Source organism: Petromyzon marinus, chromosome 23, assembly GCF_048934315.1.
Source record: "Petromyzon marinus isolate PM22_M1 ecotype Great Lakes invasive population chromosome 23, UKy_Petmar_22M1.pri1.0, whole genome shotgun sequence".
Lineage (NCBI taxonomy): Eukaryota > Metazoa > Chordata > Hyperoartia > Petromyzontiformes > Petromyzontidae > Petromyzon > Petromyzon marinus.
This window is the reverse complement of record NC_133689.1, coordinates 8,731,937-8,758,491: the sequence shown is the minus strand read 5'-3', so window position 1 is coordinate 8,758,491 and position 26,555 is coordinate 8,731,937. Positions and strand designations below refer to the sequence as shown.

General features: G+C 44.1%; 1 protein-coding gene across 20 annotated transcripts in view; it reads right to left on the bottom strand.

Moving 5' to 3' along the window:
* The window catches only part of LOC116945264 (regulating synaptic membrane exocytosis protein 2-like), a 264,074-nt gene that overhangs the window by 86,198 nt on the left and 151,321 nt on the right, over positions 1-26,555 (bottom strand). For 18 of the 20 annotated variants that reach the window (XM_076069014.1, XM_032959632.2, XM_076069008.1 and 15 more), the window contains 8 exons: positions 14,562-14,661; positions 13,614-13,737; positions 12,724-12,773; positions 12,418-12,527; positions 8,431-8,561; positions 5,955-6,120; positions 4,002-4,152; positions 229-300 (listed from right to left, as the gene is read on the bottom strand). In XM_076069014.1, the coding sequence (XP_075925129.1) occupies positions 229-300; positions 4,002-4,152; positions 5,955-6,120; positions 8,431-8,561; positions 12,418-12,527; positions 12,724-12,773; positions 13,614-13,737; positions 14,562-14,661 (904 nt within the window). The remainder of the gene's footprint in view (positions 1-228; positions 301-4,001; positions 4,153-5,954; positions 6,121-8,430; positions 8,562-12,417; positions 12,528-12,723; positions 12,774-13,613; positions 13,738-14,561; positions 14,662-26,555) is intronic. The other 2 variants (XM_076069015.1, XM_076069009.1) reach the window with 1 other exon arrangement.

Sequence of the window (26,555 nt, the reverse complement as noted above, 5' to 3'; positions counted from 1 at the left end):
CTGCAACAAGATGTAATTAAAACTACCGATTTCAGTTTTTTGGCGAAAATTCACGTATCACAAATTTCTGTCAACCTCCTTAAAAATGCAATCGTGGTGGCATGCACTGACAAAAAAAAAGCACATGCAGGTCGACATGCGCGTGACACAGCAAGCAGAAGCGAAAGCAAATGTGTGCAGGGCACGAGCTCACACGGGGGAAAGACACAGGGCGTGCACGCTTCATACCTGTCGATATAACTCCAATGGCATCATCATAATCATAGTCTGAAATTTCACTATCACTAACGCGCTGGGATCCTGAACGGCGGTAAATGTAAACAGAACCACAGATTACTTATGCTGGCTGGCAGAACCACACATCACTTAATGCTGGCTGACAGAACAAAACATTAATCGTTGTTGCTAATTATGAGTGTCGTTAAATATGTAAACGATCAGAGCAGACTGATATGGCTAAGGTTCATTTGTTTGATAAAAACGCGCATTTTTTTAAAATATTATTTTTTACATCGTTTATAGATGAAGAAAAATGGATGATTGGTAACTTGAATCAAAATGTTGGCATGAAATTTGTGAGTGAATTATTATAGTTTGTCTAGATGCATTTATTGTAAAATTCAGGCCATGTATTACTACGTGGCACACATCTAGAACGGTAATGCAGAACATCTGTTCGATGTTAACTTACGAATGTGAAATCACATTACTTGAATGCCAAAAAGATACAAATGCCTCGTAATTGTATTTAATCACCCAATTGAATCCACGTATATATCCAAATCGATCATTGCCGAATCATACAATGGCCTTCCGGCTATCATCGATAATCACCAAATGTTGACCGTGCTATTTCAATAATAACTTTCACAGAATTGTAATCTTGGTGACGATCATCACCGTCCTCCATTATCATCATCGTCGTTGTCAACACCATTAAATGCACAAGCACAATGACTACGAGTGTAACGCGTTAATGTCTTAAAATAAAACACAAACAAAACACCGAATATAAACACAACGTCGAGTGGAAAGTCACGGAACAAATACAGCTGGATACAAATGACCAAACCAAAAATCACCACCACACGTACAGATGCGGTATGTTCGCACAAATATACGGGGAAGTTGAGCGTTTTAAAAATTGTGCACATGCTGAGGAAGAACCTCCATGACAACTGTAAATTACTTTTTTTTCAAAATTGACTTTAGTTCAGTAGAAAAAAAACAACCACTGTCTTGATTTCTATTATGGGAAATATCTTTTCAACCAGAGCTTGGGCATAATGTGTGGAGTTTGTCGTCCATTGTTCTAATTGCCATGATGCTGCTGTTTAGTTTATAACCGCATATTAAAAAAAAAAAATAATGTGTCAGGATGTCTACGTGTTTGAGAAATTAAACTACGATACTCGTTCACACAATACTGCTGGGACTCAGATACTCTGTGCTTGGTGCTCAATGCAGAGATTCTCAATCCGTGGATCATGCCACCCTAGAGGAGGCATTAAAGCCTTTCGGGTTAGGGTGGGGGGGTGCAGGCTACAGCATGGATACCGTGCAGGAGAAATTGCTAATGAAGGGCTCAGTAGCCTCCGGTACGCTGATGGTGTGTCATTACACTACATCTTGCAGTCGATCAGTATTGAGATACATTGGGAATTTATCAGGGGGGGGGGGGGGCATGCACGCCAAAACGTGTAGTTCTGGCTGCAGCCAGTGCTGCTATTGTATGCAATGTAAGTTTTAGAATATCAATTAATGCCAGCAGGAGAGATCACCGTTTAAGTATTAACCGAGGATGGCTTTTATGGGTATTTTCTTGAGGTGAGGACAGTGGACATCAATGGGACGTTCAACAACAACTGGACCAGAAGAGCAACAGCGGTGCTTGGGTCAGACTCATCGCCAGGAGGAATGACCAGTGGTCAAGACTAATAGTGGAGGGGGGGAGGTCTAAAGAGGGAGAACGCCCGCGAGTTTTGATAAGCGACTCGCGTAAGCGATATTTAAGTGGCATGAGTGGGACTGGGGTGGAGCCAATGGTCTCAATTAGGGGGGTTGGGGGGGGGGCGAGGAGCACCATACCAAGCTTTAATATGACTGCCTTAATGGCACAAAGGCCGCTTAATACGCTTTTCTGCAGCATGCATTTTTAGTTCACAGTTATGTAACTTACCTTGAGTTGGTGTATTTTTGTGTTATTAATCAGAGTTTGGGAGAAATGCACACATTCGGGTTATGTTTTATTTTTTGTTTAATATTTAGGCTCCCGAATTTTGCTTTAATTTATGATATAATCATGAGTCTCAGCTTCAGACACAGAGGGAGTGAAACCACAATTAAGCGTTTGCAATTTATCAATATTTAGATGTGCGTTAATTACAGCAAATCACACCATATTTATGGATTTATTTAACTGTTTATTCAATCACTTTGCTTGGCAGATACATTCAGGAATGTTCAGCAGCGCCACGATGAGAATAACATTTTAAATATCACCTCAGTTAAAGGGAACAGGCGTCTGTCCACGTTGAAAATTGTGCAACTCACTCAGTATAGATCTGCCTAGAGCGACGATGCTACGTTTCAAAGACGCACGCACACGCACAACACAGGCACTCACGGACACCTTCATATAGCAACATGCAAACAAACAGTGGGGTTAACGGTGAGGGACATTGGAAGGAGCAAACCACTTCACATAGTCATAGAGGAGAAAGCATACTCCACCACACAAAGAAAACACCAAATGCAGTCAAATAGGAAAGATCCTATATAACCCTGGAGAAAATATCAATACAGTACGTAGTTACTGTATATATGAAATAACAATACAGTATAAGGGGAGAAAAAAAAGCCATACACAGTCATAGACGGCATATCCATGTACAATCATATAGAGACAAGCGATATATAATCACGTGAAGATTTACAAGATACAATAGCATAGGGAGCAATCGCGTGTGGCACTAGGATATAATGGGATATTAATAAGCAAAGCTCTATGGCACAAATCATACACCGCAGTATAGGTATATCAATAACATCTACCACAATACTGAAAAGATGTAATCATATTCAATACATCAGTAAAATAATCAACAACCATGAAAACAGTGTAGTGTGCATGGACAACGTAAGCGCTGTTGGCACTTGAGAAAGTGATAGTGGGGACGTTAACTAGGCAATTCTAACCTGCACGGCAAGAAACGAATGTCACGGTGTCGTATATTGCCAACACGAGCACAAAAAAAGCACTGTTGCTAAGATTGATCCTATTTCAATTGGCTTTACGCACACTCCGAAGATGTTTGCTTTGATTCTGTGTTTGACATTGATGGCCATTTGCCATGAACCTCTCGTAACGTTGTGGAGTGGTTACTTTTAAGAGCTACGATTCGGGACTACAGGATTTGCCACTATTCTCGTTGATGTCCCTGCGAGTGTTTAAATGAACGTTTTGCGCGGTTTGCATTGCCGAACGTGCACGGGCCTCCTGACGGTGCAACCATTAGCGACAAAAAAAAAAAGGTCAATTTCTTTGGGCGCCAAGGGGCACTTGCGTTAAACGAAAATAAATGTTGACGTCGTATTACACGTTCAGCCTTGCACGTTTGTCTCTTCCAAGCGAACTTGCTCTCCCCCGTCAAACAAGCGGCAAGGCCACTATCGTCTCGCTGTTAACAGCATTGAGTCGGTGGTGAGAATTCCACGTTTCTATGGCAAGCGGTGGATGGGTGAGAGAGGGGGAGGAACAACAAGCAGTATCTGCATCCAACAGGCACACTTGGCTCTATGGGACAGCAGTTTCTCCATCCAATGGCCACCACCGTTGGCTCTGTGGCAGTACGCCAGAGTTGAGGAGGCGAGAAGGGCTTGTGGGGGGGGGGGGGGGGGGGCTGTGGGGGGGGGGGGGGAGGAGGGTCCACCGTGCAAGATGCGGGGTGCGGGGGGGGGGGGTGCTCACAGGCGTGTGCGTGCATGCGGTCGCCACGTACTTTGCAGCTTCTTGGCGTTGTCGGCGGACACGTGTTTGCGCGGGAGGTACGGGGAGGGCTGCGGCAGGGGCAGCGAGGAGGCGTCGTGCGACTGCAGCTTGTAGCAGTGCGGCTCGTCGTCCAGCAGCGCCGTCTCCAGCTCGATCAGAATCTGGGTTTCGACCGCGCGTGCGCGGGTGGGAGGGGCGGGGGGAGAATCGATAAATAAGCAAATAAAGGATCGCGATCGCGATAGCGTGGCAATCCACCATCGGTCTAACAGGACGTCGGTTAGGGGTGAGCTACGTGGGCCGTGTCGGCCACACGGGTAACGGTTCGCCAACGCCGCCAGTGATATTTGATGGGTGGCCACAATTGGGGGGGTCGCGTTTTGATGATTGTTTTTTTTTTTAAAGATTCTCTCTCGTCGTTTACTTTTGACCGTCGCGTTTGCATCGTTCTGCGGTTTTTTTCATTTGGTCGCTTGGACATGTGAATGTGACTATAGAATACAAAACAAAACACACACTCGTCGATGACAACTCAGCAAACTCGACACCTCGCAGAGTGACCTTTAACCCTCTGGCTTTCTCCGTGTGCTATGGTAGCATTCACATGTAATTTGCATACAGTTAGCATACGTCTAAATAATACATGGCTTGAATGGATAAATTCAGTGGATATGTCGCGAGTGTACAACTCAATTTTGCTAAAACGAATCTATGCAGCGTTAAGTGCCTAAAGTGGACACACACACCGAGAAATACACAAGACGCAATTTCAAATGAACACACATGGGCTATCGAACATACACAGACACACAATCCATGTGTTTGTAGTAACGAAACAATCAAGGTATCCACTTGATGTAACAGCCACCTTTGTACCAAAATCATCCGGCCAGTGAATACTGGGGGTAGAGCACTGGCAAAAGGAAGGCTGCATGATCGGGGTTGACAAAGGCTCTAATTATCAAAAATAAGTATTGCTTTATGCTAAGTTATATGTACTTATCCTATGGAATGATTCGTTTTTTTGTCATAGGATCGCTGAATTTTCACGACTGGCTCAGAGCTGACATTTCTTGAGAACTGCTTTTTGTGTTTAGCTTGTTGTCCTTCCCCCACACCTCCGATTAGCGCGGTTGGTTACGTACGGTGCGAAAGAAGCACAACATGCATGCAATACCGTTCTACAGCTCGTTTGAGCAGTAAAATCCTTTTTTTTATATATATATACTGAGCTCACCAATTACAGGACCTCACCGTTAACAGCTGCTAGATGTTGTTATAATCTACTGCGCAGCGGCAATGCGTTATGCAACAGATGGAGCCATCAGTAACACGAGACTAAGGTGCGGCACAGAAAATTGTGCTTAAAAAGAACCGCGTGACTGCCCCATATAAAGTTTGAGCTTTGTCCCCGCTGTATGTGCGTGTGTGTGTGCTTTCTCCAGGCCGTCTGGTTTCTTACCACGCACTCTGGAGGACACGCCAAAAATGCAAAGCGGGATACATGTGAAATTGAGGCTTGGGACACTTGCGGGGCTTTCTTGATCGAGTAAATATACATTTACATTTGAAAGCTACATTGTTTCCATGCTCAAATTGGTGAAAAGCAGTGATTGTAAAGTTTGGTGGTGGTCCTGAGTCAACTGTGTTAAGCCCACGTTATCAGGATTGGGGCGAGTATATCGATAGGACAACTGTTTAGCTCCCAGAATGATAAAGGCGCAGCCCTGCAACGTCTCGCTTTTGCCACTGCTGACAGAGGGGGCCTCAAGACAGCCCTTCTACGGGGTATTTGGCATGCTCTATTGATGCTAACCAGACTGCCCAGATGAAGAGGCTGCCAGAACGCGGTCAGTGGATTTGAACTCCACCGCTCGAGTGAGAAAAAGGGCTCTGCGAGGGTAACTGCCACCGGGCCTAGCGGAAGCGGCCGCTCTCCCCGCTGGGAGCGCGGCGGTCGCACCTCGCCCAGAAACTCGCTCTCCTCCTCCAGCACGCGCGGCTGGTCCCACAGCGTGAGCTCCAGCATTCGCTCGCGGAACTCGCGCCGATGCACGGGGCAGTAGACGAACGTCTGGCTCCACTTGGGCTCCAGGGTCTTGCGTGCCGTCTTGGTGCGCCGCTTACTCCTGCCCGGGGAGTGGGTTGGGGAGGGGGGGGTAGCAGAGTCGACAACGTTAAACAGCGACGATCGCCCACCTCCCCCCCCCCCGGATGTATATATAGATATAGGCGCCACTGTGGCAAGATGTTAACTGCCTCGCATGGTACACAGGAGATCGTGGGTTAAATTCCGACCGTGCCGCCTGTATATTTGGAGTCTGCATTTTTCTCTCCCCATGGTCGCTTGGATTTTTCTCCGGGTCCTCCGGATTTTTTCCCTCCACATTTAGAATCAACATCACGTGTTTAGAGTATTTGGCTGCTATACATTTCCAACATGATAAGCCATTTCGTTGAGCGATCATCTGTAGCCAGGTCACTTCTGCCAAAGAGCTATCTAGCTCAATTAGCCTTACCTGGTCATAAGTAAAAATGTATATCTGTAACGACTCTGTGGAAAAGTTCCATTAATGAGCACTTATTGAGGGCTTGAATGCCCAGGTGGGTCAGAGCGCTGAGGTCAGAGGTCAGAGTGCTGAGCTCTTACCGCCGGTTCGAATCCAGGTGGCCGTTTGTGATCATTAAACTGGGTTCTCAAAGTGGTCACGGGAAAGTGCTGCCCTCTGCTGGGAAGGGATCTCAGAAGTAGCTCTGTGATATCCACTTCAGGAGTCTATTCTCTGAGACAGCGGTTCCCAGCCTGTGGTCCGCGGACACCTGGTTGTCTGCGAGGCTAATACAGGGAGTCCGTGAAAAAGATGAACAAATATAAAAACATCCTCACATGCTCGTAGCACGTGGTGGTCCATAAAATGTTTGGAGGTTAAAAAGGGGTCCTCACACTCGAAAAGGTTGGGAACTGCTGTTCTGAAACGAAGGGTTGCACTGAGAGAGATCGAAATGAATATTTTGTGTCATGTCTCATGGACTTGATGCCTAGAGCATAATCGGAATAACACTGGGGAAAAAATATAAAAAGCAGCTTTAGAAAAGCCCTCCATGGCACATGAGGGGGTGGCATTGCCAGCGCACCTATCTTCTTTGATTTCACCGCGGCTGATGTTTACACGCCGCATTAGGTACTCGTCTGAGGCTGTGCAAACCTAATGAAAGGCTCAGAACGGATCGACATGACAGTTGCCACTGACTTGATCCGTGAGCTTGTTTCAAATGCAAAATGTGCATTCTACAGTACAAATGAGGCACGAACCACTGGCATGCTGCCTTGCTCCTGAATCCACTCGTGCATTGATGATTTTACTCTGCTACTAAAAGGAGAATACAATCTAAATATGTATTGCATACTATAATGCTTTCATATCAAAGCAATGTCCAATCAGATGCGTGCCCGTCTGCGCGTAATGCTGCAGAAATACAGGTGGGGTCGTCAGACGTCAGTGATGTCACAAGAGGGCAGTGATGTCACTAGACATGGCAGTGTAACTCAAAGTTGCACTCTCATGAACCGAATTGCTTTCCTCATAAGGAAGCTTCACACCGGTGTCTGACAGCTTGAGAGACGCGTGCCAGGAATGCATCTAAAAACGAACGTGCAGTTCGGTGTTTTAGGGCGTGTTGTCTTTCTTTCACGCAATACAGCTGCAGGTGTGGGAGCATTTTTCAGGAACTGGATATGTGAACACTGATTCAGTTGACGAAGAGGCACCCGGCACAATGATGCAAAACAACAGGCATTGCGTCAAACAAAACACGTGGTACGGCCCGTAAACACGTCAGAGCGGCTACACATGGACACATCAGAGAGGCTACACATGGACACGTCAGAGCGGCTACACGTGGACACATCAGAGAGAATACACGTGGACACACCGGAGAGGCTACACATGGACACGTCAGAGAGGCTACACATGGACACACCGGAGAGGCTACAGATGGGCACATTGGAGAGGCTACACATGGGCACATTGGAGAGGCTACAGATGGGCATATCAGAGCGGCTACACATGGACACGTCAGAGAGGCTACACATGGACACATCGGAGAGACTACACATGGGCACATTGGAGAGGCTACAGATGGGCATATCAGAGAGGCTACACATGGGCACATTGGAGAGGCTACAGATGGGCATATCAGAGAGGCTACCCATGGGCACATTGGAGAGGCTACAGATGGGCATATCAGAGCGGCTACACTTGGACACATTGGAGAGGCTACACATGGACACATTGGAGAGGCTACAGATGGGCATATCAGAGAGGCTACACATGGGCACATTGGAGAGGCTACAGATGGGCATATCAGAGAGGCTACATCGGAGAGGCTACACAAATGCCTCAGGTGTACAATGGGGGACCTTGGCTGATATAGAATACCTCCGGTCGGGCAGGAAGTAGATCTTGACGTAGGGGTTCCTTGGTCGGCCGTCCTCGCGGGGTGGAAGTTCGGTGGCGCTGAGCACAGTGACTATGAGCTGGTATCCCACCTTATCATACCACAGCTTGATCTGCACAAGACATTCCGCAGAGAACACAAATGTAGGTGAAAACTTTGTGTGCATTCCAGATTTGGATCCGTGGCTTCACGCTTGCACACCTGCAGCGAAATACATTCACAATGGACTAGGCAATGCCTGTGAAAGTTGATAAGTTGAAGACCTCTGCCAAAAATGTTGCTGCATCATGCATGCGACCCAGGTATTTATTCATTTTACAACACTATTTCCACTAGAAGATTAGCAGAGTATAATTGCTTGGTTAAGATTTTATTTTTTTAACCTAGGTCAAATGCCGCACATTTGATCATTTACAAGGGAAGTTTAAAGTATGGAAAAACACTGTGGGGCAGTGTTAAATTTTGGTCGAGCACGAAATATTTGTTTCAAAATGTATTGTAACCACAGGCGCTTGAATGTTCATTCGTCCGTTCATCTCGTAGAGAGTTTGCAACGTGCACAAATTGAACTTGAACTCAAAGAGGACATTCAGGGGTGGTGCGAGAATCAATATAAGGGAGAGAAAAGTCGAAAAGTCTACAGATTCTGAATGAAGAGTGGTGCCGACGGCGATGCGCAGTGAAAGACAGAGGAGGAGGAGGAGGAGGGAGTGGATTCCAGGTGACCGGAGCTGAGACAGAGAAGCGACACTCACCTCTTCTGGTTGCAGAGAGCCAAGGGGCTTGATGAGGTGGAGGAGGAGAAGGAGGAGCAGGAGGCCACTTACACTAAACTATTTTTTATTTTACCAGGTAAGGCCCACTGAGCTATAGAGCTCTTTTTCAGAAGCGACCTTGCCACAAATGATAGCTCAACGAAATTTATAGCAGCAGCCAAGTACTCTAAACACTTACAGTACTTGCAGTAGCTGTGCATTGCGTGGCAAAACTTTATTTTATTCTTTTAAAAAAAGCCAAAGATCTGCTGCCTTGGTGAATGCAGTCTCTACCCTAAACCTTTGATTAATGTTTCACAAGACAAAAAAGATTTAGGACAGTTTAACACGTAGGCTTTCGCGACCAATATTATTCATAATAACGGTTTTTGGGTTAGATCGCGTTTATTTATAAATGTGTCGTAACCCTCCACCACCCGACACGGCCAATCAGCAAAAAAAGTGTCACGTTGACAAAAGACATAATTCACTACTTTAGCCCACCGGTGTGTTGAAGAGTGAATCCACAACATTTACAGTTTGAGTACGACGTTTCGCTGGTAAATACATCCAGCATCATCGGGCAATTCGCCAGAATGGTAAAGCCCTCGCTTGCTCCCGGTTTTATATAGAGCAGCAGGGTGACGTCATCACTTAACTCATATCAGGTGTAGTGATTAGAGGCGGAGGGGGGGTATTGTAATTATATAATCGATTAGTAATCAGTCATTGGTTATGATTAGTAATGAGTTGTAGATTAGTAATTCTTTAAATCAAAATGTAATGTGTATTATTTAATAATACGCTTCCAGGCCGCACTAAGCCTGTAGCTGTCAGAGCGATTAAAGTTATTCTTGTTCCTCTCAATTTCAATGGATTCTCTAATTAGTCTTTGCCAGTAATAATTAGTTTTACACACCACTGCAACATTGTCAAAATCAAATGAGTGTCCTTGTTGACAAGCATGTTCTGCCACTGCCGACAGTTGTGTTTGAGATAATTTAATATTTCTTTGAATGCAGAATCACATCATCATCCAGCTCAGAAATCCTCTCTTATCAAGACGCTCATACATCGGGCTAAAACAGTGTCAGATGGTGAGAGTCTAGTGAGAGAGATTAAAAACGTTAAAGACGCACTACGACAGAATGGCTACAATAATGCTCAAATTAACAGAGCACTGAATGCCAAATCACGATCGCAAAGCAATACTGCTGAAAGCGACCAGATTGTTAAAACAATAAAAATTCCATATATCTCAGGAGTAACTGACAAATTAGCCCGTGTTTTGCAAAAGCAAAACATTACAGTAAGATTTGGTACAGTACACAAAATTCAAAAACTAGTATCTTGCACTAAAGACGCATTACCTAAACTATCAACAGAAGGTGTATATCGGATTAATTGTTTATGTGGCAGCTGCTACATTGGGCAGACGGGACGTAACATCAGTGTAAGACTTAAATAACATCAAAGAAATATTAAATTATCTCAAACACAACTGTCGGCAGTGGCAGAACATGCTTGTCAACAAGGACACTCAATTGATTTTGACAATGTTGCAGTGGTGTGTAAAACTAATTATTACTGGCAAAGACTAATTAGAGAATCCATTGAAATTGAGAGGAACAAGAATAACTTTAATCGCTCTGACAGCTACAGGCTTAGTGTGGCCTGGAAGCGTATTATTAAATAATACACATTACATTTTGATTTAAAGAATTACTAATCTACAACTCATTACTAATCACAACCAATGACTGATTACTAATCGATTATATAATTACAATACCCCCCCCCCCCGCCTCTAATCACTGCACCTGATATGAGTTAAGTGATGATGTCACCCTGCTGCTCTATATAAAACCGGGAGCAAGCGAGGGCTTTACCATTCTGGCGAATTGCCCGATGATGCTGGATGTATTTGCCAGCGAAACGTCGTACTCAAACTGTAAATGTTGTGGATTCACTCTTCAACACACCGGTGGGCTAAAGTAGTGAATTATTTGTCTTTTGTCAACGTGACACTTTTTTTGCTGATTGGCCGTGTCGGGTGGTGGAGGGTTACGACACATTTATAAATAAACGCGATCTAACCCAAAAACCTTTATTATGAATATTTAGGACAATATACCCTTTCAGTGATTGATTCTAATGCTAATACGCATTACTTGAACAAAGCTTTTCATTTTTTGCACATGAATCGATCATAGTTTTTCCCACTCACAGAAAAGAGCACTTGATGATCAAAGCACTCCTGTAATAACCATGATGCAAATGCTGCAATTGTTAAGATTAAAATAAATAATATATTGTACAGAGAGCCTTTGATATAAATACTCTTCTCAGAACGGCCTACAGCTTTTTTTGTGAACTCTTTCACGTAAGTTAAATGTTCATTTAATAAGAGTGATTTAATATAAGTGCTGCATATGCTTCATCATGGGACCTCCTTTGCCCATACTGTTGAATTACCACTTTGGCCCTTAAAGGCTATTAAGAAGTGAGGCCCATACAAATAAGACTGTCGTACATTTTACTTCAAAAATGTTCTGCACAAACTCTATAAACAAAGCAAGCCAAGCTAATTAAACACGTTTTAAAACAAACAAAAAATAACAAAAACATAACACAAAACACACGAGTAACACACAATCACTTTGTAACAAGCATATGCGTAAGTATATGTTTGCAACCAACTTATTAGGGCAATGTACTTCCTCACAGTGGCGAGGTGTTAACTTCCTCGTCTGGTATACAGGAGGTCGTGGGTTCGTACTCAATCGTAACTCCTGTATATTTGGAGTTTGCGTATCTCTCTCCCCGTGCTCGCGTGGATTTTTCTCTGGGTCCTCCGGTTATCCCCTCCACATTAAGAATAAACACGCATTTAGAGTATTTGGCTGCTATAAATGTCCACGCGATGAGCCACTTCGTTGAGCTATCATTTGTGGCCAGGTTACTTCTGAAAAATAGCTATATAGCTCAGCAGGCCTTACCTGATAAAATACTAAATAGTTTAGTTTATACATGAACACAGACATACACATACACGTGTGTGCCTAGGAGTTGGACCTATAGACTTGTAAACTAAACACGGGCAGGAGGACAGTGGCTTTCAATAGCAGTTGTGTGTATGAATGTATGTTTCACTTATTTCACACCATACGTAGCCAACCCAGCCAATCGGAGGTACGTTAAAAGGGGACTGACCGAGAGTCTGCCGGGGAGAATTTGCGGCACGTCGCGGAGGCTGGGACTGGTGGGCGACGTGACAGAGATGGATGGCCGATCCATCTTCTGGGACTCGAAGGAGCTGGAGCCTAAAAAATGTGCACACACACGCGCGCAGCCGTCTTGCTGTGAGCCCAGACGTACACGCCGCAGCCCCTTGAGCGCCAGCGTGAACGCAACCTCGTGGAGAAATTAGTCCCCAAAGCCACTCGGTGACCTCCAGGGCACGATCGTTATAGCTACCAACACGGGCACAATCAAGTATCAGTAATATTACGAACTCACTCGATTCCATTTGCTGTGCTTGAGATCCGTCCGGTATCCGTGGAATGTCCCTGCAAAAGAAATATCAGCGGTGGCTCAGGATTGTGACGCGAAAAGCTAAAGGTGCAGCCCTGCAATTGCTCACTCACGCCACTGCTGACAGAAGAGCCTCCACGTAGAGGGAGCTCTAAAGAGTAGGCAAAATACCCTATAGAGGAGCTCTCTATAGCTCCCCTATAGAGGAGCTCTCTATGCTGGTCTTGGAAGGGGTGGGAGTACCCACACTTTACCCCACCACATGCGACTTGCCGATCGACTAACTGTGGTCTGCACTGTTGCAGGACGCCTGTAATATGAAGCCTAATCGGTTATTGGGCCCTTCCTGCTTAAGCAAACAAAATTAGAAGCTACACATCCGTTTATACTGCTGGTTTAAATTTAAGAAACTGGTCCCGTTTTTTCAACTACCTTGCCAGTGGAGACTGCGCTGAACTTTCAACCTCTGGGTTGTATGTCCAGTGTGCTAAACTAACAGGTAAGGCCCTGAACTATATAGGTATTTTTCAGAAGTGACCTGGCCTCAAAAGATAGCTCAACGAAGTGGCTTACCATGTGGAAATGTATAGCAGCCAAATACTCTCAACGGAAAAAAAATCCACGTGACCACAGGGAGAGCATGCAAACTCCAAATATAACAGGCATCATGGTCGGGATCGTACCCCTCGACCTCCTGCATACCAGGCGAGGTTGTTAACATTTCGCAAACATGGCTAACCATCACACCACTGTGACGGCATCACATTTGCGACAAAAGCAGAGCATCGATCCCTCGATGATTTTACGCGAGCGAAGCGTGAACCCGTGAAAGATGCTCCGCGTGTCATTCATCTGGGGGCCGGAAGTTGGCTCACCCAATAGGCCTCGACACGATCAGCTCCACCTGCAGCTCCGGCTTTGACTCCAAGATGATGTTGTAGACGTCCTGAAAAGAAGCCCCTTGCAGAACTTTCCTGTTCCACTCCAGGACCTCATCACCTGCACCAAGAACAGCAAGCATGGGGTTGGGGGGTGTGGGGGGTGGCAAATAGTGACGTGTGTACCGAAAGTAAGTGATTAGTGATCGAACCTGGCCATTATTTCGACTCACAAGGTTTTTTTTATTTTTTTACGATCAGAGGAGACATAAGTTAAGACCAGGAGCCCTGGTGTTCCCCCTAATGAGCTGCAGCCTGGCCTGTGTACAATAGACAGCACCTCAGTTTCACTGTGGGTCGTGAAGTTTATCCATATGTTTACTATACATACAAGTTGGCTGTGATACATGAGTGAGGACGTTTAATTGAGAATGGCCCATTCTTACCTAAATATGTAATTGTCCTGAGTCAAGCAATAGTTTGTGCTATTTATTTTAAGTCGTGTGATTTCAACTCTGACTTAAAAAGATATATTGATATTGCATATGAGCAATGTTAATATATATTTATGCTTTATAACTACATTTGGATGTATACAGAATGCTAATACATGTTTTACAACGTATGTTTCAGGATCAGCGACCTATTTCAGTATCAGCGACCCATTGGTTTCCTCCCATAGTTAAACAAACAAACAATGTAACTGGCATTGGCCAAACATCCCCATTGCAATCAAAATTACCTGACAATTACTCAATTTGGATTAAGCTCAGCAACAGCATCGCACCCTGATTGCGAAAGCTTGGCAGGATGCTGCCAAAAACAAGTCTTGAAACTCGGTAGGGATTTTCTGGGTAAGTAAGCGTAATGATAAATAATAATAATAGATATACATGAACGATGAGGGCACTGTGTTGGTTAAGCGGCCACAGGAGTGGGACTCACCTGCCCGCAAGTGACCTACAATATCTGCCAAACTTCCCTTCTTCACTTTGGTGATGTACGCACAGAGCCGGCCCGATTCCGACATCTTCCCACCGACAACCTTGGTGCACATGAAAGATCGAGCAACGTGCATTCATGCCAACACATCGACAGCAGTGGTTCTTCTGTTCGTCAATCCATTTTTTATTTTCAACAACTAAGAAGCGCAATGGACCTGGGCACACGGGGGTGTCTGGAACGCGCGTAACAACGGGAGGCCTTAGCCGTGATCTTAGGCACGAAGTAAAAAGAGGGCAAGATTAGGGAGAGATTGAAAGTTAGCTTTTTTCAATTCAACTAACCCACAAGGGCCAAATATACAAACGCGTTCGAAATAAGGTGATGAAATAGGATTATCAGTTGACCAGTCTTCTTTCCAAAATGTGGGAGTATATTTTAACCCTAACCTAACGAAATTCGTCTAACGTGGCGCTATATTGTGCATGGGGTTAACCTACCGCATGGTTGATCTTAAGTAAGCAAGATAATGATGGATTTTAAACGTAAAATTAATTAGGCCAAAACCCAAAATTTTGACTTTGCAAGTAATTTCACCAATACTGATGATCAACTTTGCTCCATACCTTTTCCAGCCTCTATCTCTGGTGATGATAGGTCATTGCCTGACACCTCACCTATTATATATTTAGTTTTTTTAAGGCCACGGGTTTATTGACAAATGCTTCCAGTTCTGTCTCTCCAAATATGACTTCGAGTTTCAGTGCAGTGGTTGGATAAATGTTAACAATTTATAACCAGGTGAACACTGGTTATAAATTGGTACATGTATTATTGTGAGTACCACCAGAATCCACCAGAAAGCACGAACACGTAAGGCCGCTTTGACTATGGGAAACACCGTGCAATGGGCAAGATTTATACTGAATATTTTTTTGACACACGTTGAAAAAAAGCAGGTTAAAGTGGCACTCAGAAAGTTAATGTTGGCGTATACATAATTCATTGTAAATCACTTACTGCTAGCTAATCTATGCGACGACGGGCGCAGTGGGTGCAGTGCCGGTAATTTGCACGTGATATACGGCACACATTGAAGCTTGAATGGTTCTTACACCCAACACTGGCGCTCTGCTGAGATTTGTCACTCCTCTGAGTTGGGTGGCGATGTGGAAACACGAGTAGAGACATTCGGCCGTGCTCAACGACGACCCAATATGAAGGGTCAATCCGCCAACCTACAAAACATTAAACACTCCGATTTTACTATTGTGAACGCTGGGAGTGTCAATCAATGGCTCTCAAATAGGGCTCCCATTCATATTCTTTTGTATTCCCGCTCGCAGATAACGAGCGGCAATTTTTCCGCAATACGCCCACCCCCCGCGGTTGTTGAAGCAGCAATGGAGGCCACATGTCTAACTGAAAATGTGACCAAAGTTGAGAAAGTGCCGACATAAATTTTTGTGTTTAGTTTGTCGTCCTTCCCCCGTACCTCCGATCAGCATGTTTGGCTACATGCGGTGCGAAAGAAGTTCAACATAGATACATACACATCACTGGGCTCTCATGATCCGGTATGCACTGTCCAGTTCCTCCGGGAAGTTTTACAAAACTACAACTATTTAAAACTGGCAATGCCCACTGAGCTATATATCTCTTTTTCAGAAGCAACATGGCCACAAATGATAGCTCAACGAAGTGGCTTATCTTGTGGAAATGGTCACCAGCCAAATTCTGAAAACGAATGCTTCTAAATGTGGAGGGGGAAGAAACGAAGGACCTGGAGAAAAATCCACGCGACCAAGGGGAGAACCGAATATACAGCAGGCACCAGGTTCGGGAAAGAACCCACGACCTCCTGTATACCAGGCGAAGTAGTTAACACCTCGTCACCTGGCCACAAAATTCCGCGTGCCGCGACCCTTGCTGCTAATGCTGGAAAACGTTGCAGAGATCTGAAGGGGAGAGGGTGACTGTGATTACCTTTTGTATGAACCAACTTGTGTCAACATTTATATGCTTTCTCCTTCCATATTCATCAGACTGTTACACATTAACTACATATTTAAAAAAATTCATGTCTAGCTGTAATAAAATAAACGTTCGTAAAATGTTATAAAATATGGATTAAAAGTGCCCCCATATACCAATTAGGACTACTGTGTGTTGCTCGACTCCCTGTTAGTGTTAATGCACCATCAGCAGCCATGATAAATACACTGCTGGATGCAGGCTTTCCTAAGCTGTCGCCATCTCTCACAGTCCAGGGACGTAAGATTCCATCGAGTATTGACTAGATGGAATGGACATCCTCCTGAATGGGATCCCTCCTTTGTCTGCCACTGTGTTGTTAGTCTCGACCATCCTTTCTAGCAACATGCCCTGCCCATGTCAACTCGCTCTCCTTAATAGTTCATCAAATTTCGACTTAAAACTTTCGTGACTGCAGAAATTCATATTCTTTGGTTCTTTCGGTAAAGTCACGTAGATAAAAAAATAATAATAATGTGAATAAAAAGAATAAAACAAAAACCACTAATGTATACTGTAGCCTGGTTCTTAATCGGAGTGAGTGTATTGGCAGTCTATAATGTAGACTGTAGCCTGATTTTTAAGCTTGTGGAGCGTATTGGCAGTCTATAATGTAGACTGTAGTCTGGTTCTTAACCTCGGTGAGTGTACTGGCAGTCTATAATGTAGACTGTAGCCTGGTTCTTAACCTCGGTGAGTGTACTGGCAGTCTATAATGTAGACTGTATAAATGGTTATTCAACTGAGTGAGCGTACTGGCAGTCTATAATGTAGAATTATTATTGGTTCTTTCGGTAATAAAAATAAAATAAAAATAATAAAACCACGACGTTTCGATCACAACACAAGCGATCGTCTTCAGGAGGAAAGAGCGGGAAGGTCACCGAAGGCAACCGTTTATAAAGGTTTCAAAAATGGGCGTGGCACAATCACTCCGGCGGGGTATATGTGTCCTGGAGTCAGAGAGCACCAACTCATAAAATATCTCAAACCTGCATGCGTTGTCTAAACCTTGTGTTGCTCTTTCTGCCTCTCAGTGGAATTCCAAGCATGGATCATTCCACGCCTCTCCAGAAATTGTTGAACTTTTGATGGTGCTCAGCCACTTTCTGACAATTCCATGAAGCCCTCATTGCTTGACACAAACTACATCGTACAGCCCTACGAGGTGGTGGTTATTTTACAGAATCCAGAGGGAGGGCGATGATTCATGATGATAATGATGCTCTACCGACTAAGCTTTACTCAGTGGTGTTGCTAGGCACAAGCAGATTAAGCAAAAGCTTAGGTACCCAAGAGGCTCAAGGACCCTGGTTTATGAAAACACAAAGTTGGCATTAAACATCATCTAAGATTCAAATCCCAATACAAGGTTTTAAAAAATACACTGAACGTTGAAATCAAATGCACCTCTCTCATATCTATGTTGTCTGAAGCTCTATTCGCCCATCATGCTACAGTACACAGGGGCGGAGCCAGGGGGGGTGACAGGGGTGACATTCTGCGTGTAAGTGTACGACACTCGGTCTGGCGGACTCCGTGCAACTGCATTGTCAGAGTGTGTCACCAACCGATGGCGTCTAGTTCAACAGCCTGACGACTCTCTAATCATTCTTGAAATTAACATTTGTTGAATGTCACCCCGGCCTGAAATCCTGGCTCCGCCCCTGACAGTACACATATGTCTTGTGTCTATATCGCTCTCATTTCACTAAATGTCTATCTCGTCTCTCTCTCTCTCTCTCGCTTCCCTCAACTCACTACACGTCTATCTGTTGTCCACACTTCTCTCATTTCAACTACATATCTACCTCTTGTCTGTATCTCTTCTGGCTTCTCACAAGGAAATTATCAGGACCTCCAAGAGGCCAACACCAGCACTGACTATAACCTAGCCTTAATGATTATGGAAGTACAATTTTTGCTGCTTCAATAATCATTCTAAGTTTGATGAAGAAGAAAATATATATATCAATGCACATTTAATCTGAATGACTCCTCACTATAAGACTTCATGAATGTTGTACAAAAATGGCCAAAATGGCGAATGTGGCCTTTAATGGCGGTAAAGCCAAGCATTGTCAGTAAGCACCTATTTTGGTCGGTACCATTACTACTATTTACTATGGTTGTTTTACCAGGTAAGGCCCACTGAGCGATATAGCTCTTTTTCAGAAGTGACCTGGTCAAAAATAATAGCTCAAGAAAGTGGCTTATTACGTGGCAATGTATAGCAGCGAAATAATATAGACGCACGTTGATTCTATATGTGGAGGGACAAATCAGAGAACCCAGAAAAGAAATCCACGCGACCACTGGGAAATCATGTAAACTCCAAATTATACAGGCATCAAGATCGGGATCGAATGCACGACCTCATGTATACCAGCCGTGGTAGTTAACATCTCACCACGGTGGCGCTTTAAAGCTTTCCTGACTGCAAGGATTCATCTTCTTGGTTCTTTCGGTAAAGTCACCACGTAGAATGGGGAATAATGAAATAATAAATTAATAAAATAAGACAATCAAGTTCTCACGACGTTTCGGCCACAACACAAGTGGCCTTCTTCAGGTGAAGAGACAGGTCTGTCCGGAAGACAGAGCTTGAATGAACGCTGTCATGCAAGGACCGCGTCTATTAAGCTGTGTGGGTGGAGTTAAAATATGAATTTGCATGTTACCTGCATCACCTCCGGAGAGGAGGAGGGAGGGGGCTGGGAACACAGGCAGAGAGACCCTTTCGCTGGCACTGCCTCTTAATACTTCTCACACCACGGTCAATGGCATGGTTTATAACATGTCTTATAATAATTAATAGTATAACATTGTAATGTTTAACATAACTCATAAGGCAATATATAGCATCGTAATTGCATAATGAATATACATCAGTGTGGTATATAGTTGGGTTCATAGAATAAGACATAGTGTAATATCACAAGTCTAATAGTTTATAATCTAAAGTATAGGGTAGTGTAAAGTAACGCATTGTAATATTCAAAGGTGGAATTTGTCTATGATATGATGTTATACCATGTAGTTTAGATTGGAAGGTATAATATTGTATTATATAGCAGTCCAGTTTACAGCATAGTCATAAGGCAACTCAGGACACAACAGCGCACCTTGGCTGTTGCACTTGCCCCTTTTATTTTCTCCTCTCTGCCTGTGATCCCAGCCCCCTCCCTCCTCCTCTCCGGAGGTGATGCAGGTAACATGCAAATTCATATTTTAACTCCGCCCACACAGCTTAATAGACGCGGTCCTTGCATGACAGCGTTCATTCAAGCTCTGTCTTCCGAACAGTGGTGTGGCCATCACTCCATTCAGATGCTTTTGCCACCCAGAGCAGTTATAGATGGAGTATATTAGACTGAGGCACTCCGGGTAAAATGTCAGTTTCCATTGCTGCTGGGGCTAGCAATTGAACCAGAGTGACGAGGTTTGTAGTGCAGTGTTATGCAGTGGTTTCATTCATTCCAGTCTGCGTTCAACCGCAACACTGCAGGTCACAACACCGCTCTTTCTGCTTATTCCCTCACCACTGCTTCACGATGGGATTCCCTCCCATCATATTCGTTGATCAAGCTTTGTGATAAACTTTCTTAATTCAAGAGATATTTCAACTCGTATATCCTACAGCCGTTATGGAGCTGTCTGCTTCCTGCCACTTGATGTAGTGGAACTTTGGGGCCTGGATTGAGCAAACTGTGATGAAAAAAAAAACATCTCTGCATAAGTATACACATCAAATAAATGACTGCAGCCTTAATACACCATCGGAGTACATGTATAATCCGAAATAGAATATTTAAAAAAAAAAATTTACCTTCTGCTAAATCAGAGCTTGCGATGGCCAGCCGTGAGGCAACTTCTAATCACTCCTAATGAGATATCGATCCGGGCAGCAAAAAAACACAAAAAACCCTCGCACAGATACGCTAAGCAAGAGCGCGCACCCGTATGTCTCGGGTAGGGACAGCGGGGAAAAATTAAAACGACAAATCAGCGGGCGCGCGCAGTAAGGCGATAATTCTCAGCGCTGGGTGCGGGGCACCAGCTGCCGGCTGCGGCGGGCGATGTTTGGTCCGCGTCCGCGGCCCGACGAGGCTCTCGCAGTACGAGACACGGCCAACAAAAGTGAACGCTCCGCACGCACCCGTCAGTAAAACACCGTGGCCTTGTCGAGGGAAAGGCATACATTGTCGGCGACCGTGGGCAGAGTTTGGGGGAGGACAACGCCCCACCCACCACCCCCCCCAAGACTGGACACCTTGATGAATTTATTTTCAGTAGTTTACAATATATAAATTAGATGCACCCGCGATTCCTAATGTGAGAGAGAACGCGTACCCACCTGCCCGCCCCCCAAATATAGAAGTCAAACTCTGCTTGTGTAGGTACAGATTCGGGCGCCGGGCACTTCTACATAGCAGGCACACGCTCTCCTGATTCCCACTCGCGGCGAGGAGACCTCAGCATTGGCATTGGGCTCCTGAACACGTTGCCAGCATGCGAAAGAGTAGAGTAGAATCGTCTATCTGCAACGAAGAGAGTCCATTGCCCTCAAACTTTGCCAGTGATATCTATTTTTTTTTACATTTTAAGGCCACGGTGTTATTGACGAATGTGTTGAGTTTTTTTAAAGAAATACATGTCTAAGTTATTAAAAAACATTTACAATAGAACCCCTCCTCCTAATGACGGCAATTGGGTCCACGAAGCCGGTCGTTAAGTGATTTGGTCATTAAGCGGGTATAGGAAATACACCTTAAAGGGCTTGATTCGTTCCGATGGCATCGAAAGTTACCCTTTTTCACCCAAAAAGTACTTTATAAAATTTAAACAATGGATATGAATGCATAAAGATACTAACAACATTATAAACACATAATATTAAAATTAACATGGTTAATCGGTGCATTAATTGATATTTACAGTACCTACAACAGCCTGTCATTAACAGGGGAATGGTCAGTAAGCGGACATATTGGGCTGTATGGAGGCCCGTCGTTAAGCGATTAGTCGTTAACAGGGGTGGTCGTTAAGAGGGGTTCTGCTCTACAAAGATGGAACAACTACACTGAGATTGCTTGGCGAAGGTAACATAATACAAATCATAAGGAGTCAGAAGAGGAGATATGGTCTCACCAAAGGCTATTTACACAAAATTAGAAGATAGTTTCCAAAAATTGGATGGGAATAACAAATGCATGGACATGAATGAAGAAAGTTTTGATCATCTCAGGTTAGCAATTAAAATAAAAGAACACAATAAAAATGCAAGTAAAGGAAATTATCAACAAAAAACTAACAAAAATAGATAGCAAAGAAAATAGGGGTGGTCGTTAAGAGGGGTTCTGCTCTACAAAGATGGAACAACTACACTGAGATTGCTTGGCGAAGGTAACATAATACAAATCATAAGGAGTCAGAAGAGGAGATATGGTCTCACCAAAGGCTATTTACACAAAATTAGAAGATAGTTTCCAAAAATTGGATGGGAATAACAAATGCATGGACATGAATGAAGAAAGTTTTGATCATCTCAGGTTAGCAATTAAAATAAAAGAACACAATAAAAATGCAAGTAAAGGAAATTATCAACAAAAAACTAACAAAAATAGATAGCAAAGAAAATAACGAGCAAAACTAAAGTATTGTTGCAACGTAAATTATTTCCATGTTTAATTGAATGTATTATTATTGATAATGAAGACATAAATGTAGCTCAGTTTGCTAATGGACTTGATCTTTAGACCGAATTAAAGAAAACTGTTTTTTACATCAACATTCAGGAGGTATTTCCAGGCCAAAGATGCCAATATTTCACGCCAAAAATGTTACAATATAATTTTTTTTTAAAAATCAGTAATGGGTGTATATGTGTGTCCCTGACGTAACCCACTGGGTGCAAGCATATGCTGCACTTCAGGGTATCTGGCAGTCGAGTATGGATTGATGCATGTACAGCAAAAACTGACTGGGCAATACAGCAACGAGGTCAACCTCCCTTGCTCCGCCTGTCGTTCTGGTGTCGAGGGCTTCAATAAGCATACTCTATACTCTTTGGTTCTTTCGGTAACGTCACGTATGTAGAAATACAATTTTAAAAAATAAGCAATTAATTTGATTCCAGGTAACGCAGAGGATCGCTGCGTTGTGAACAGGTCTAAGTAAAAGTGGTGATTTTCGACTAAAAGTAACATTGAGGTGGTGCTCACCCTTTCGCTGCCCTGTGCAAGTGGTGTAAGTTCCACGTTCCTATGGCGGGGGTGAGTCTATCCATAGGACAAACGCTGTTGACCTCCCCACAAAATGAACGTGGAATGAAAATCCACATGGCAGCCAGGTTACATTTAGTTACATCTACATTGTTTTCCAGAATATTCAAATCTCCAATCTAAATCTTTTTTTTAAATACCGATTGAAATTTGCCCCATGTAGTCGTCATTGGATTTCAGGTAAAGAATGATCACTGACGATGCCATGCCGCCTCTTAGAAATCTATCTTAAAGCATGACACATTTTTTTTCCCGTAGCCATTTATGGACCTCAATGTTCTTATTGTATGTGCACCGTATCTGTATGGGCACAGCGTGAGCAACATCACACCGCTGTAGAGTTAGGTTTGCGTTAAAGTTCCCACCCTGAGGCCCACATAATGCACAATAACACCCCCTATAGAAATGTGTCATGTTACATGATGGAGCAAAAGCGCGTTTTATGCTTGTGGCAGAGGTTCGTGGTGCAAGCGCTGCAGCCGCCCTGTTTAATACGGGGGGCACATTCTACAGCAGTGTTCTCTATTGCAAGGCCCGTGGGCCACTGGCAGCCCCTGGTGGCCTTTAGTGCAGTCCCTGACGTGCGGCCCTGGACAATGCACAAAGTGTGAAAACACCCCCCATCATCATCATCGTGCTGCTGTCAAACAACCAATGGTTTAAAATGTGTGGCGGCCCTCACGCTGATATATTCTCGGCTAAAGTGCCCCCCCCCCCCCCCCATGAAAAGCTGCGAAGAAAACTGTTCCAGTAGATACTACTATACAATTTGTGGATTTTCATTGCGGTTTGCGTGTCATCATAATTGACTATTGTAAATCCACTGCGAGATGAAGACCTTCGCAAGCTGCCGCCACAACTCACTATCCCGTCATGCAATAATCCCCCTGGTGCCTGCACGCGGAACTTATTTCATCGCTCTATCTCGTCAGTCGACGCCATTCTCGGTCGCAGTGCATTCCTTGGCCAACCCCTTGGTGTGTACTCAAACGTTGACCTTATTCAATGAGAGTTCAGCTCGTGTCCAAGTGCCCACGATAGGCAACATGGACACAACCACAGGCTTGCAGTAGCTTACTGTAAACGGTGTACGAAAATTCCAATTGATTTAATTAACTTTATATTCATCCGTAACCTTGCATGTGTCCCATGAACAGCCCGAGGTGGCTCATTTGGCTAATCGTCGGCTGCGTTTAGTTAATTTCCACGTGATGTACGTTTAGCGTGCACCTACAATGCGGTGGCTTTTATCAGCCAGCCTAATAGTGGCCGATATATTGCCAGCTTTCCACCCAGGTGTCCCCATTGTTCTACATTTGCAAAACAAGCACGCTTCTAATTGATGCCAATACATGTGAATTTTCCATGATGCGCGTCCTGGTGAGAGTGTGCTCAGCGTGCGATCCATCGCACAGCAATATATGGAAGCTCCAGCATTTACCTAACGTGCACTTCATAATTTTGCGCAAATTCAATGAGCATGTTGGTTTATTTTAAGGAAGGCGTTTGTTTCTCTCAAAGGAAGGTCAGAGTGTTTCACTGCGCAAATCAGCAGCAGAGTGCTGTTCAACTACATTGGAGGAAAAAAGCTTGGAATGCAAATTCCACAGTCCTATGGTGGGTCCAATCTATTAACTAGAGGACCACTTTTGACTTCCCATGGAGAGATGCTCGGATGAGCCAAATCCCGAACAGAACTTTAATCACATCCTTCGGATTGTACCAAGCATCCCAACCAGTGTCACCCAACAGCAATGTACACAAATATATCCTTAGTTTACAAAAACAATCTTCCACAACAGCAAAGATAATTGTCTCCCGCTTCAATAAACGCACATTAATATTGTTACTGTGTAGCAGCAGGCACAAACAGCTTGCTTATACATCTAAAACGGGTACTCAACTGGCAAAAGGACATTAAACAAGAAGGGAGCCACATGGCACAGCTTGGGACAATTTCTCCCACTCTGCTTGGGACCTTCCATCAGCTGATTTATATTTTTCTTTGAGTCTTTGGCATTTACATTCATTATTAAGCATCTTAAACATCGTCCAGGGTGGCTTGGGTAACTAGCATGGATCCACAATTCTTAAATAATACACTGGTTGTTAACGTATTTATTTTCTCAAACTTATGAGTGGTGGTATGAATCAGGTGTTTGTGCAGTAGCTCACCTACGCGCTGGGTGTTGGCTCGACAGGTCTCGTGTGAACCGCTTCCCACAGTGGCTAGATGTTAACTACCGCGCCTGGTATACAGAAGGTCGTTGGGTTCGATCCTGACCCTGACGCCTGTATATTTGGTGTTTGGAAGTTATCTCTCCCCGTGGTCGTGTGGATTTTTTCCTCCGGGTCCCCCGGTTTTTCCCTCCACATTTAGAAACGTACGTTTAAAGGGTGTTTGGCTCCTATAAATGTCCACGTCACAAGCCACTTTGTTGAGCTATCATTTGTGGCCAAGATGGTACTGAAAAATAGCTATATAGTTGAGTGGGCCTTACCTGGTAAAATAAAAAATAGTAGTCTACTCCGTGGCACCACTGCGCAACACAATCTGCCCTTCCTTACTCGTGAATAAAATGTAAACATTTAAATCGGACACATGTTTTTATCTGCTTGGGCAAAGGATTTTAATTTCCGCGTGTCACAACTGGAGGTTGAGAACTTCCCTTTAATGCAAATTCTGCATTTGACGTCCTGCACATTCCCAGGACACGGCTTCTCAACGTGGGTGCCCTGCCCAGTGTATGGATGTATGTTGAACTTATTTGGCACTGTACATATCCAACCGCGCTAATCGGAGGTGCGGAGGAAGGACAACAAATTCAACACAAAAAGTAGTTCTAAATAAATTCGTTTTCAATTTAGATGTAAAAGTGCATTGCTCCAGTGCCTTCCTAATATCGGAAGGAAGAGCGTTCCAGACGGTCGCAGAAGCTCATTTGAAAAACCCCAGCCTCAACTTGCGTTGAGGCTGGGGTTTTACCTCCCCTTTAAGCAATGTGTTACTTATTATTTATTTTTGTGATGTAACGGTACTTTGAACATATCATTAATTATTATTGTTGTTTTTCATAAAATAAAGTGTGGATGAAGGAAACCATGGGTAGAATCCCTAAGCAAATATACAGGTAGCCTATTCCGCATGAAACAATAAATTAACTATTAGTTGGTTCAGTGACCTAACAACAACACCATGATGGCCCCTGCCTCTGGCTTTATTTTGCTATTCGTGAATTGGTACCAGCTCACAACTTATTCTGAAGACTCACTTTCAAGCACAATAGTTATGAATTCATTACGTATGTATTTCCCGCACCTCGGATTAGCACGGTTGGCTACGTTGGTGCGAAAGAAGTTCAGCACACGTACGTACAACACTGATATTGCAGGCAGGTTGCTATGCAGCCGAGTACTAACTGTGTGCGTGGGTGCGTGGGCGTCTCTGTGTTTTTTTCGTGCATGTGGGGAGCAGTGTTGTAGCGGTTAATGCGCCGTGCTATGAACCTGGCAACCTGCGTTCGATTCCCACTCACGGCCAACACCAGTGACGACTATCTGCTGAACCGGTCCTGGGCCTTCCCTAGGTCGACTCAGCCTCACCGGTGCAGTGTGTAAATATTGCCACTAGGGAGACAAAGGGGGCCGGGTGTATTTCGATTTAAAGCTTTCGTGACTG